General features: G+C 37.6%; 1 protein-coding gene across 3 annotated transcripts in view; it reads left to right on the top strand.

Annotated features, from left to right (window-relative positions):
- Positions 1-5,377: 5,377 nt before the first annotated feature.
- Positions 5,378-12,887, top strand: part of zmynd8 (zinc finger, MYND-type containing 8) — a 29,864-nt gene continuing 22,354 nt past the window's right edge. Inside the window, exons 1-4 of one of the 3 annotated variants that reach the window (XM_081358322.1) lie at positions 5,378-5,515; positions 9,764-9,831; positions 10,010-10,161; positions 11,909-12,130. In XM_081358322.1, the coding sequence (XP_081214448.1) occupies positions 5,502-5,515; positions 9,764-9,831; positions 10,010-10,161; positions 11,909-12,130 (456 nt within the window). In that variant the 5' untranslated portion in view covers positions 5,378-5,501. Of the gene's footprint in view, positions 5,516-8,124; positions 8,230-9,763; positions 9,832-10,009; positions 10,162-11,908; positions 12,131-12,887 lie in introns of those variants that run through there. The other 2 variants (XM_081358323.1, XM_081358324.1) reach the window with 2 other exon arrangements.

The raw sequence follows: 12,887 nt of genomic DNA, 5'->3' as shown, positions 1-12,887 counted from the left end.
AAATGGGAAACACTCCCAAAGCTTAAAGAAGCCTGCCTGAACCATGCGCGCGGGGAGTTCTGGGTAATGTCGTTCTGCCATCCGGGCGCTCAGCGCATTCCACCCAGAGCTAAAGAGGAAAGAAACTACAAGTACATGAACCCCCGCAGATCGAAAACTAGACATCCAGTAGGCGATGGGCAGTAGTAGCAATATCGTAGAAAAAAATATAGTGCATTTATTTTTAGCTCATCCAAGTACCACATAGAGATAACAGTCACGTATCCCTAATGAGTATGCTGACGTACGCCTTTATTTACATATTTGAGTGTGATTAATTCGGTGTCTTCGCGAGAGATCGAATTATTTGTTATTCATTGTCTGTCAAATCAAATCACTTTATTGTCACTACTACATGTACATAAACCTCGTGTTGTCCACCAACATTGCAGTCCCGAACAGTGACAGTAAAAGACAATGTAGCTACAAGTATACACAATATTGGCCTACACACGATGGATACATTACCTAATACAGACAATCTACAAGCAATTGAACAGTTACTTGAAGTTTCAAATAAGTTGCAGAATGTATCTCAATATGCACAATACGAAGTAGTTAAATTTGCCAGCAAACGTGAAAAAAAAACTACCCTAGATGATATTTAAAGTAGGCCTAGCTAGAATTTTGCCTCCATATTTAAATATTTGGTTGTTTTTTTTTTTGGTGGCAAATTGTATTTTGTATTACAAACATAAAGTAATTCATATTCTAGACATGATATTATGCATAGATTATTTATGCACTGACATAAGCCATTTTTCATAATTGATGATGCTTGATCCAGGTGGCATAGCCTACAGTATGTTTTTATATGGTTAAAAAATAAATGTTTTTGTAAAGGTATGCCACTGAAAATCAATTTTAAGTGTGCAAACACTGCCAAATAATTAAAAAAAGTTCATTTCTGACGCTTTTGCGTGTGCACGAGAAAAGGCTACAAAACTGTATAAATGACAAAGCGAACATTGAAAGCTTTACTGTAAACAAACATTGAAAGCTTTGCTGTAAACTAAGCATGTAGATCTGTGATATACATAATAATCTCACACTCTCTGTGTGTGTATATATATATATCTTCATGTAGAGAGAACTGAATGGTCAAAAAGGCATTTTAGGATGCACTCGTACTCTTGTGGTCTGCAGAGGCTGTAAGTGCTCTGCCCTCTGAAGACCAGACATGGAAGATAGCAACGAACTCGTCTCCATGGTGATCTGTGAGGCATACCAGTGTAGAATTTCAACTGTTGGAGGAGACAGCGCTAAAGAGGGAGGGAAGGAAAAAGAGAGGGGAGGTAGGAACGGTGGGAGGGAGGGGGAGGGGAGAATGAGAGAGAGTCAGACTGAGAGAGAGAGAGAGAGAGAGAGAGAGAGAGAGAGAGAGAGAGAGAGAGAGAGAGAGAGTAGTAATTAGCTCATTGCTTGCTGTTTCCTGTCATGACAGTTCCCTGCTATACAACCTCTGCTCTCATTTGGCCAAGAAAAACTTACACGTGAAACTGAAGCATCAAGCAATTTAGCTGAAAAAAAAAAAAGTCCAATTATATCTGTTGACTGGTTATTTGACGCCAAGGAAATGCAGCAGGTTAAAGCGGATTGGTATCTTTTTTTAATTTTAATTTTAAATATTGATGAATTATAACACTATACGGGATGAAAAATGTCGGTTATGAGCTTATTCGCATTTGACCACAAGACTGAGAGAGCCCCAATAACATTCTTGAGAAGCCCAGAAAGAGGCCCATAGACCTGTTGTTGTTCCCTCCCCCAATTCACAGCACAATCTGACTTCCCCCTTCCGAGAGTGTGAGATGGTTTACCCCCCAACCCCCTCACTCTGTCCGTCCCCTTTGAAAGGACAGGAGATAGCATTTTAAAAGGACAGGAGATGAGCCCCCAATCATCTGCATCTATAGATTCTCTACCTGCAAACATGCAGTCATGAACCTCTCTTTCTTTCACCCATCCCCTCTCCAGATGAAGTGCTTTAAAGATTTATTAGGTTAAATCGCCTCTTTAGGAGTGTACAAATGAGCATTGAGTATGAAATTGAAAGTGCAATAATTACATCTGTTTAATACTAGGTTAGGAAATTGTATCAGTGGGGTTGAGGCTCCTTGAGGCAATCAAGCGTTTGATAAAAGAGATCAATTAAATGCTATGTTACTTACAGATCTCTCTGGAGACCTTCCAGGCTGTCAGTATTTTTAAAATATATATACAGCATATTTTTATATACAGTGTTTTTAATAATTAAACTGCATTTTAAAGCTGTGACTCATCTGAAAATCGTAAGATACTGTAGATATGGAGCTGAATGAAATCAGTGTGCCTATGGAAAAACTCTCCATATCATCAATATTTCTTTGGCTTGAGATCTTCCATGCTGTGTGAGTGTGTGTCTGTGTCAGTATGTGTTTTGATTTATTAATGCAGCAGGGAGTCTCAGACAGCTGTCCTCAGCGTAGATGACAACATGCGGAGCAGAAAGCTGAATAGCCTCCTCTAGTGGACAGCCTGTGATATGACCTTAAGTTACAGGCCTCTGACCTCAATGAACGTTTTTAGTTGAAGAATCGTGTAAGTAGGCCTATTTAAAAGTATATTTGTTTGTCAATATTATTACAAATGGCTTTGGATTCTGTTAATGTAGGTATTAACATCTGGTCTGTGATTTGCAATGGAACTATTTGTGACATATCTAGACTGGTAATATGTTCTCACACAAGTCATTTGACTGTGTTTGAATTTTAAAAACTCAAAATTTGACAGATATTTGACAGTCATGGGTTGAATGAAATGTAAATAGACATTGGTTCCATTTTTGGGAGTGGTGTATATATCTTTCCACCAGAGATATGTGACCTTGCCAGATTGAATTCATGATCACTGCTAATGAGTTAGCTTTGTATGTGATGAATAAGTAACACATATGTGTCAAAAAATACTGAGCTATTATTGTTAATTGACAGACTTGACTGTCTGTTTCATAGACTTACGTTGAAGGAAGGACCCAAGGTATATCTAGAAACAAAGATGTTACCAAATATTCAAGTTTGGAGAGGATAAATGTAAAAACTTACAGGGATAGTTTACCCAAGTTGTTCCAAACCTTCTGTGGAACATAAAGTGAGATATTTTGATGAATGCTGAAAGTGAAACAGTTTTGGTGACCATTGACTTCCATTGTATGGACAAAACATATCTTATGTTATGTTCCACAGAAAAAAAGAAATTCATACAGGTTTGGAATGACATAAGGGTGAGTAAATAATTACAGAATGGGACTGTCCCTTTAAGAGTTAGTCACTGAACAAACCATGTTGATTTACCATTAATTTGAATATTAGGCCGAAAGTGACCCTCTCATTTCCTTACAGCTTTGTCTAAGCAACTGGGCTAGTAAGGGCCACCCAGAACACCCTAGCAAGAGGATAATGCACTAAAATTACTTTACAAGAAAATGTAATAATAAATAAATAAAAATCTTGTTATTCATTATTTTCAGTATCATTCACAAGTTTCCAAACCCTAACCCTACAATGGAGCATCTAGTGATGTTTATCGCTTATAGATTCTAAAACTAATGTGTGTTTTGTTGTTTCTTTTTAGATACTAAGACAAGAAGTTTGGTTTTGCAAGGAGACAACAGGCGTGGGTGGGGTGTGTTCTGGCAGATGACTCACTCAAAGCAAAGGTGCTTCAGAACCTGTCTAACTAGAGTCTAGTTGTAGATAAGCTGACCACACCCTCTCAGGTCTGTCAGAAACAAACATATGCTTATGACACCTTGGTGATGAGTTAAAGCTGAAAAACAATACACAACTTTTCATATCTGAACAGATTTAGGCATCATTTTCTTGCCAAGTTATGATTGTTAAAACTGGGCATCATACACTATTTTAGATCTGATGATCACACACTACTTTTGGAAGTCTTTCCAAACACAACAAACTTGCGTGGAAACATGCGCCTTGCTGCTAGGAGACGAATGACAAATGAAGACAAAAGGTGATCTATGCTGGCTCAAAATATCAAACAAGTTTGATATCCTGTGACTGGATGGAATCCAGGATATATATATAAAAAATACAAATAAATAATTAATCAGTGTGTCCATAATATGCTATTTTCTGTTAAATCTGTCAACTCAAAACTGCAGAATGGCTCTGACTTTCGCCAACTAGCATCAACTTTTCCAGACTATAAATTGGCAAAAATTTGGGCAATTTTGTTTTATGTATTCCAGCCTTAAAGTCACCATGAAATCAAAACCTACCTATTTTTTATGGAATATTGTTGTATTTATTATAAATTATTTACCTGTGCACCTTTTTTTTCTAATTCATGCGTCTTTGTAATCTTTAATAAAAAATAACTTCCTCTCCCCCTTGCAACGACATGACACTTCCTGTGTTTTTACGGCGCGAGGGCGGGACAACCTGTCACTCACATGACATCACGGCAAAAGCAAACTACAAACATCCATATTAATCAATAGCCAATGGACAAAATCAAGTCCCTCCCTACTTTTTGTCTTGTTCGAGAAGCTGTTTTACTCAGATATGCATCACAATAGAGAAAAAAAGAATATAGCAACTTCCATTTCATGCTTACTTTAAGTCTCTCTCATTATAGTTTGATTACCGATCAACTATAACATCATGAAATAACTAAAACTTAACAATTTAGTTTTACTTAAATCATTTTTTTTTTTTTTGGCTAAATTTTAACAAAATAAATAAATAATTTGCAACATTAGATTATTGTATGACATACAAAATACTTTTGTTAGAGTAAAATCACACTTAACAGCAATGTACTTCAGGAAACAAGTAGGTTGTAAACAACCCGTGTTATGATTTTGTAGAATCAATGTGGTAAGAATTAGTGAATGATTTAGAGGTAATGTAGTGAATGATTAACAAATCGAGTGAACTTCTCTAACTGCATAAATGTATCTAAATATATGTATTAAGGCAAAAAAAAATGGATGAACTTGATATTCATCGTTTAAGGTCGATTTTTTCTCTCAGTGGAAAGTTTAATTTCAGGACTCAAGGCCTTGTGCTTGTATATAGTTACACTGATTTCACTTTAATAATTATTTGTTTTAATTAAGTGTAAAACATCTTTAACAAGAGATTGACTGTGTAAGTTTGAGTAATTTAGCTCAGTTTTAGCTATACAGATCAAGGCCTAGCTCCTCTTTTAGTCCACAATCCTGCCACAGCCTGTCTGTACTGAACAAAAGACATTTACTCAGGAAACGTGTCAGCCAATCAGCTGCTGCCTTTTATCCTGCCTCTGAAAACCAGCCAATCAGGGAACTGCTTTCATAGCTGTTATCAGAATGTTGGCTTGGCTGGCTTGGAGAGCCGAGACTGCTGTGTAGAGAGAGAGAGAGGGAGGGCTGTCCTCCATGTTTTAATAAGCATTGACATTACCTACTGTTTTAAGCCATGCATCCACAGAGGTAAGAGATTTTTCATTGCTTATATGCTTTTTACACTACCTGTTAATGCTAATGGTTGAATTATGTTATGCAGAAATACTGGATTTTCTGAGAGACAGGGGACAAAAACCTGTCCCAACTCCAAAGAGCTGGATCCTGGCAGGCAGAGGCAACTCAGAAATCACACTCACACTGTGTTTTAGTCTCCAGGATCGCATGACTGACCTGTGCTAACTCTGTGACCAAAATGGCCTCTTCTGTTCTCTGTCCTAGTAATGTTTCTCAAGAGTAGGAGAGGAGCACAGTCGTGTCAGGTTGTGTCACAGGCCAGGCCTCTCAAAATGGAAGGCCCTGAGGAGCAGACAGTGCTGGCTGTGAGAGGAAACGCACATGTAGAATGGCTGAGTTTTGGCTCAGGTTGCAAGTTAAAGCAACACTTTTCAATGGCTGACATAATGCTGAATGTGCATTTTGCTCAGGATATAGGCCTAATTTGCAAAAGCATACAGCAGATTGATTTCGCTGACAGAGTTATCGGATCTGAAATAGAAGAAACTCTCTTTTCTATAAATAGATGCACATAGATGGTGAATTAGGCTTGTGTTTGACTTTCTAAGTTAAATACAGGCTTCTGTCTGTTTACTCGGGGTGTAAAGAGTCAGTACAGGCCAGGCATTTTATCAAAACTTAGTTGTGGTATGAGTTGGCAGCCATTTCAGACAGACTTCCTTTTTCAGCTGCGCAACCACAAAGACTGTATTTGCGTCTGTGTGTGAATATAAGCGTTTTACTTAATGTGGCTTCATTAATATTACGTTTGAATTCAGCATTTTAAATATTTCTTTTGGATGGCATGTATTTGGAGACTGTATTTAGTATAGCAAGGGCCTGATCAGAAGGTCATAGCAAAGGACTCTGGACTAGTGGTGTTTTTCCACAACCATATTATCAAAGTGAGGTGATTTTAGTTTTTAATCTGCTGTAGCAGTCATTGTCTGCAAGTAAAAACCTGTGCGTTTCACAGTTTGTATGTTAAAGTGATTAAACCTGATTGTCTGTCAGGTTCACCTGTCTGATTGACAGTGCATATGTGCACTTGTGATTTCCTAAAATATGTTTTAGCTTATACTTCTAGAAATGTGATTTTATCTTTTGTTGCTGAGATTTTGGGGGATGGATGAGTTTTATGTGTTAAAAATAAAAGAGCAGATGATTATTACTACAGGAAAATAAGAAAACTAATTATTTGAATCATGGCTATCAACAATTTAAAATTAATTTATTATTATTATATTAGCTGTAGACAAATTTAAATTTAAAATGAATTTATTACTATTATTAGCTGTAGACAAATAAGACAAATACTGTATAATTACATATATCATCAGGAATTATTCATTCATAAATATGAGTTGTACCACATGACATTTTACAACCTGAACTAACTAAGGTCTGATGTTTAAGAGACTTGTTGACCTTGACACACAGTCATAAAGGGTCTACAGGAGTCCTCTCTATGACATCATTTCCTGTTTTTATCATCATCATCATAATCACTGTTGTTGTTTAAGAAAAAACTCTATATTAATAAAACTGCTAAAATTAACATTTGAAAAACTTTGTCCAACAAGTCATGTTGTCTGACCATCAAAAATAGATGAAGAAATAAAAGTTTTATTAATATATATTTTTTTCTAAAACAACAAGTGATGATGGTGACGATGATGATAAGAATAAAATATGCAACTAATTAATACGGTTTTCTTTTAAAAAAAAGGCTTTTTTCCCATTATGATATTAAGACAGTGCCACCCTGACATTTTTTACTTATGCCCCCTCAAAAATATCTAAATGATTTTTAATACAGAAATTAAAACCATGCTCATTATAGGTTTATTCAAGTTATTATATGTATAAAGGGTATTTTTAATGTGTATTTGTGAGGGGAAAACACCCCCAAAACAATAGATCCAGACAGAAAAATGAGCATCATCATGTCATTGATCCTATTACAACATTACTGTACAAATTGAAAATATTTTTAGATGGTTCATGAGCTCATTTTGGCAGGCGGCTGACTGTAAGTAATCTCCAGCAGCTAAATGGGAGATCATAAGGAGTATTCCCAAGACCTGCAATTTAACACGACTCCGATTACATTTTCCAGCCTTTTCTTTGTCTCATGGTGTTAAAAAAGGCCCTTACTGCATTCCTGTGAGTCGCTCATTTGTCAAATCTCCATCCGGCTCTTACTTAACACGGCAAGGAGAGAGAATGTGATCAAAATGGTCGCCCTTAGTAGTGACTTCAGGAGGGGGAGGAGGATAAAACCATCTGACATGTTTGTCCGAAACATCTACGTCCCGTGTTCATTCACACCGGTAGATTTCAGAGTAGAAGATGAGTATTTTCCTGGTAAATGGCAGCAGCAGCAGCAGCCCTCCCTGCATTGCAGCAGTGTATCAGAGCAGAGAGAGGGGAGCAGGGAGAGCCTGTGTGGCACACACAACGCCAGCCGCCCAATCACGCGCCTCCGTGTGGCTCTCAAACCAATCGGCAGCACACAGCTGAGGTTAAAGATTGACAATCGCTCTGAGAGCAGCAGGGAGAGCAAGGCCCTTCTGGAAAATTCTGCACCCATCTTTGTCTCATCCCTCATTGCCTTTAAATCTGAAAAAAGCCCATTTAAAAGGCTCAGCCTGAAGAATCTGTGTACTGTGCCTGTAAAGAAAAAGGTATGCTGTTATTATATGTCAGTTTTTAGATGGAGAATCATACAATGCTAGTGGGATTGCGTGTTTTTGGGGGGGAGGAAGCTTGTATTTTAAGTGTATACATGTTTCTGTGATTGTATTTTGCCATTTTTAACTCATGTGTTCGGGTTTTTGCTTGTGTAAGAGGAACTGGATTCTGCTGTGGGTGGGGAGTGGATGGTGCATGCAGGTTGGACGTGAGGAGGCCAAGATGGCAAGAGCTCATGCTCTACAGATGTTTGCCTTGTGCATGCTGTCAACACACACCCCCTCCCCATCTGCATCTCTGAAGGATGGGGGTGCAGGACATAGCAAGATATCGCTGCCACATCAGTGCAAACGCATGAGGACAGACCTTGTGACTGTCAATAACAGTGTGATTTTTGTTTTTGAACATCCTGAGGTTTGTTCTAGGAGGATGTGCTCTGTTCTTCTGTTCATGAACGAAATATGGTGGGCGTGTGTGATAATGACCCGGGCATCAGGAGAGAAAAGGGGCCTTTTTAAAACCGTTCAGGCTGCAAAATGACTGAGATGGAAAGCGTTATGTCGCATGGAAAGTCTCAAGTCTGCGTGCTGCATCCAAAATTGAAATTGAGGTTTAGCGTTGGCATCAACCGACGCTATATCTTATGAGTTATGGACCATTGTTCTGATGTGCACATCACATTCAGATGGTGTTTGTGTGTTTATTGGAATTTCGAATAGAAAATTCTCTCTTGGCAGTGAGAGGCAGCCATCTTGGCGCTACCTTTGCCAGCGTTGTAACTAAACTGTGTTGCCTTTGATTGGAGAAAAGCACATTATTATTATCCAGAGTGGAAACTGCTTTGCCTTTTTGTATATGTTTACATGAAATGTGATGTTTTATGCCATGCCACTTGTTATCGAAACCATCAGGATAGGCCACAGCTGATTTTTTCTTTTGCTAGTATCAAATGTTCATTTGTATATTTGGACTTACACCTGCCTCATGATGTTTCATGCTTATTCTTAATGTTTAGTTTCTTCAACAATACGAATTATATAATAATACGTTACAGATACCTGTAAGTTTCGCATTTTGGAGTCAGATTAGCATTTGTCCGTAGCTAGCGGGCCCTTGGAGTGGAGAATAAGCATATTGTGTTGACTCTGAAGGAGGCCCTGCTGTGAATCTGACGTCAAAGGGCTCTTTCACTGTGAACTTCCTTCTCTTCTGCTCTTCTCTTCTCTTCAAGCTGTGGAAATAAAGCCTGAATTCAGTGAAATACTTTATGAAGGCATTTGCTTGCTTGGTGTTTGGTAAAATGGTGAAGTTGGGTTAGATTTTATCATGTTTTTTTAGCTTCATGATTGCTAAAAAAAATTCCGCCTGAAGGTGAAAAATTAACAATTTGTGTAAAAAAGTTTTTTTGTTTGATTGTTTTTGAACAGAAATGAATGATATCAGAAATACAGGTGCCACTATGACAAACCAGCAGGTGTAGGTGTAAAATGGAGATTTAATATCATTAATTTATTTTCATTGTGGCAGTTTGGCTGAAGGAGAAGAGAAGGAGTCAGATGCAATTGAAGGGATGGAAATTGCAACACGATCCAAGGGTGAGAATTGTCCTTGATGTGATGAGTGTGCCTCATTTATTTCCACATTCAAGTGTGAAAACAGTGCAAAAGTGTCAGCTTCCATATTTGTTGATGTTTTGATGTCTTTCAGTATGGTTTAGTTTTGTACATTTTTTACTCTACGTTTACATCAGTAATTTGTCCCATTGCTGTGCAGTCTCTGATCAAGGTCCAGGGGAAAGGACCGTTCCTAAGCGCAAGGTTTCCAGCCCCCCTCACTCCTCAAACGGACACTCCCCTTCCGAATCCTCCTCCAGTCCTGTGAAAAAGAAGAAAAAACCAGGAGCCGTCAATAGCAGTAAAGATCAGGTGCAACTTTCGCTCCCCATACAAGCCCTTGTTCAGTCCTGCATGTCAGTCATTCACTAATTTCAGTGTCCATCTGTTTTATTTATTTATTGTATTTTGGGTGGCTTCTTTGTGGTGATGCACTGCAAGATTTTATGGTATTCATCATTACCATCATCCTGTACTTTTTACGATATTGTCATTATAGGGCCACTTGTTTTTCTGCTGTTTTAGCTGAAAAGAATTTAAATCTGATTGTCAAACTGTGTTTTAGGACCCCTGTAAACAAGTCTACCGCTCACAAATAATAAAATCAGAACACTACCAGACTGAATCTAATAGAATATATTAGCAAGACGGATTACCTGGGTGATTTTTGGCCACTTTAAGATTTGTGCCCACTTGGTCAAATAATAGAAATGTGTCTGTTACAAAATCTACTAACAGCCTTGTCAATTAATAATGCTTTTTTCTGTTTGCAAATATTTTGTTAAATAAATATTTAATTGATTTGAGTCATTTTCATATCAAATCAATTAATGTCAAATCATATCACTCAATAAAAAAATATCTAGGCCTCTATTTAAAGGGTTAGTTCATCCCAAAATGAAAATGATCCCATAATTTACTCACCCTCAAGGTGTATATGACTTTTATCTTTCAGCCAAACACTATTGGAGTTATGTTAAAAAATATCCTGGCCCTTCCAAGCTTTGTAATGGGAGTGAAAGGTAACTTGGATTTTGAAGCCCAAAAAAGCGCATCTAACAAGCGCATTGAAAACATAAAATCAAATAGTAATTATATTTAATAAGTAATTTTCCCTTTTTTAGCAATAACTAGCAATTTTCTAATTAAGTGTCAGATGCAGAGTACATTATATTTTACATTAAGATTTAGAAGAGAAATCTTATTTAAAAAAAAATAACTTATAAAGATTTATAATTTGAATAATAATAATAATATATTTATACATAGCCATTATAATTCATAAACTACTACTAATATATTTACATATTTATACAAAGGCAAAGCCACGTCTGAAGGGCATGAATGACTGATGTCCTCAAAATGAAATAATTAAATTAATAATTCAGAAGGCCAGTTTAATATGGCTGTTATAGTGTATCAATATATTAATATATTCCTGACTGTGTTCTTGTTTTATTTGTAAACTGTTGGTATATGTTGAACATTAGCTTTTTTTAATGATGTGGCCATTGCATCACTGTTTTTCAGCGTCTCACACCATGAGCGCTTTGCTCAACAGCAAATGTATGCAAACAAGTCAAGCCCTGGTCTCTGCAATTGATAAACCCTCTTGATTCGACCGCTACCTGCGTTTTTGCAGGGTATCCCAACACGTGCTATCTTGCGACAGTGACATTCATTTTCACAAACAACCTAAGGTCCTCGTCTTTAGTTTTATGAGACAGATAATGAGCTCAGCCAAACAAATGCAAGGCAGGTGGCTTTCATGCAAGCTAAGCAGAAATGTGTATCCAGGGACAGACTATGATTCATGTTGATGCAGCTGCAATGAATTATTAGACCTAAGCTTGCTTCTGCCTCTGACAAGGATGCATTTACCTTCATGTTACAGATTGAAATGCCATTAATTCAGTGCCCATTTATCTACATTTGCTCTCCTCTGTCCTTCCATGCCACACCCTGATTGATAACCTTTGTGCCTGTTGGTTTTGTCTTGTTACTTTTAATACCCGTGTTTTGAAACCCCGACCCTCTGTTTCTCTCGCCCGCATTCCAGTCAGAACTAAGACATGGTCCCTTTTACTATGTGAAGCAGCCCGCACTCACCACAGACCCTGTTGATGTTGTACCGCAGGACGGGCGGAATGACTTCTACTGCTGGGTGTGCCACCGCGAGGGTCAGGTGCTCTGCTGTGAGCTCTGCCCGCGCGTCTACCACGCTAAGTGCCTCAAACTGGCTGCAGAGCCTGAAGGAGACTGGTTCTGCCCTGAATGTGAGGTACTGGCTCACGTGGCTTCACTTTGTCTAAAACAAATCAACTTAACAATGCAAATTTTTTGTCATTTATAAATATTTTTTTTAATTTTTTCCAAAGGCCAATTATAATATAAAAAGTCACAATTTGTAATTGCCTGGCAATTTTCCACCCTTTTGAAGTAAACATGATTTTGCTACTGTAACTTTAAGACATCTGTAGTGTATATAAATGACCTCTTTTTGATTGGCTAACCTTTTTGCATGTGAAATGTTTCTGAAGCGTAAATGGGGGCAGTCATATACAGTACCATGATGATGGTTTCTGAATGACCCATTTTTGTTGCGTAGTTTCAGTACATTTTTTAAAACGGATTCAAAAGAAATAGAATTTTTTTGTTTTTCGTGATATAGAAACATCTCTTTAATATTGGCATTTAAAGTCCCCCTGTGGTGAAAATCAAGCTTTTGATGTTGCTTATATGTCTACGTGGTGTTTTTAATATGCTTTAATACAAACTATGTGCAAATTCATGTCAACACCATTGCTGAGTTTTTTTCTTAAAACTGCAGTGAACCAAAGGCAGTCTCAAAAACACGGTTTGAAATCACTGGTGTTTCTGACGTCACACAAACTACCTTGTAACCAATCAGGTCAATGTGTGATCATCAACGAGTGGATCTCTGAGCTGGTGTGAGTGAGTGGAGGCGGGGCCAATTTGCATATTCATAGAACCGCGTACACTAAATGAGGCAAGGGTGTAGAGTTACATTCAAGCTA

Source organism: Scardinius erythrophthalmus (genome assembly GCF_964197995.2).
Source record: "Scardinius erythrophthalmus genome assembly, chromosome: 25".
Taxonomy (NCBI): domain Eukaryota; kingdom Metazoa; phylum Chordata; class Actinopteri; order Cypriniformes; family Leuciscidae; genus Scardinius; species Scardinius erythrophthalmus.
Note: the sequence above shows the minus strand (reverse complement) of the source record. Positions and strands in the feature narration are given on the sequence as shown.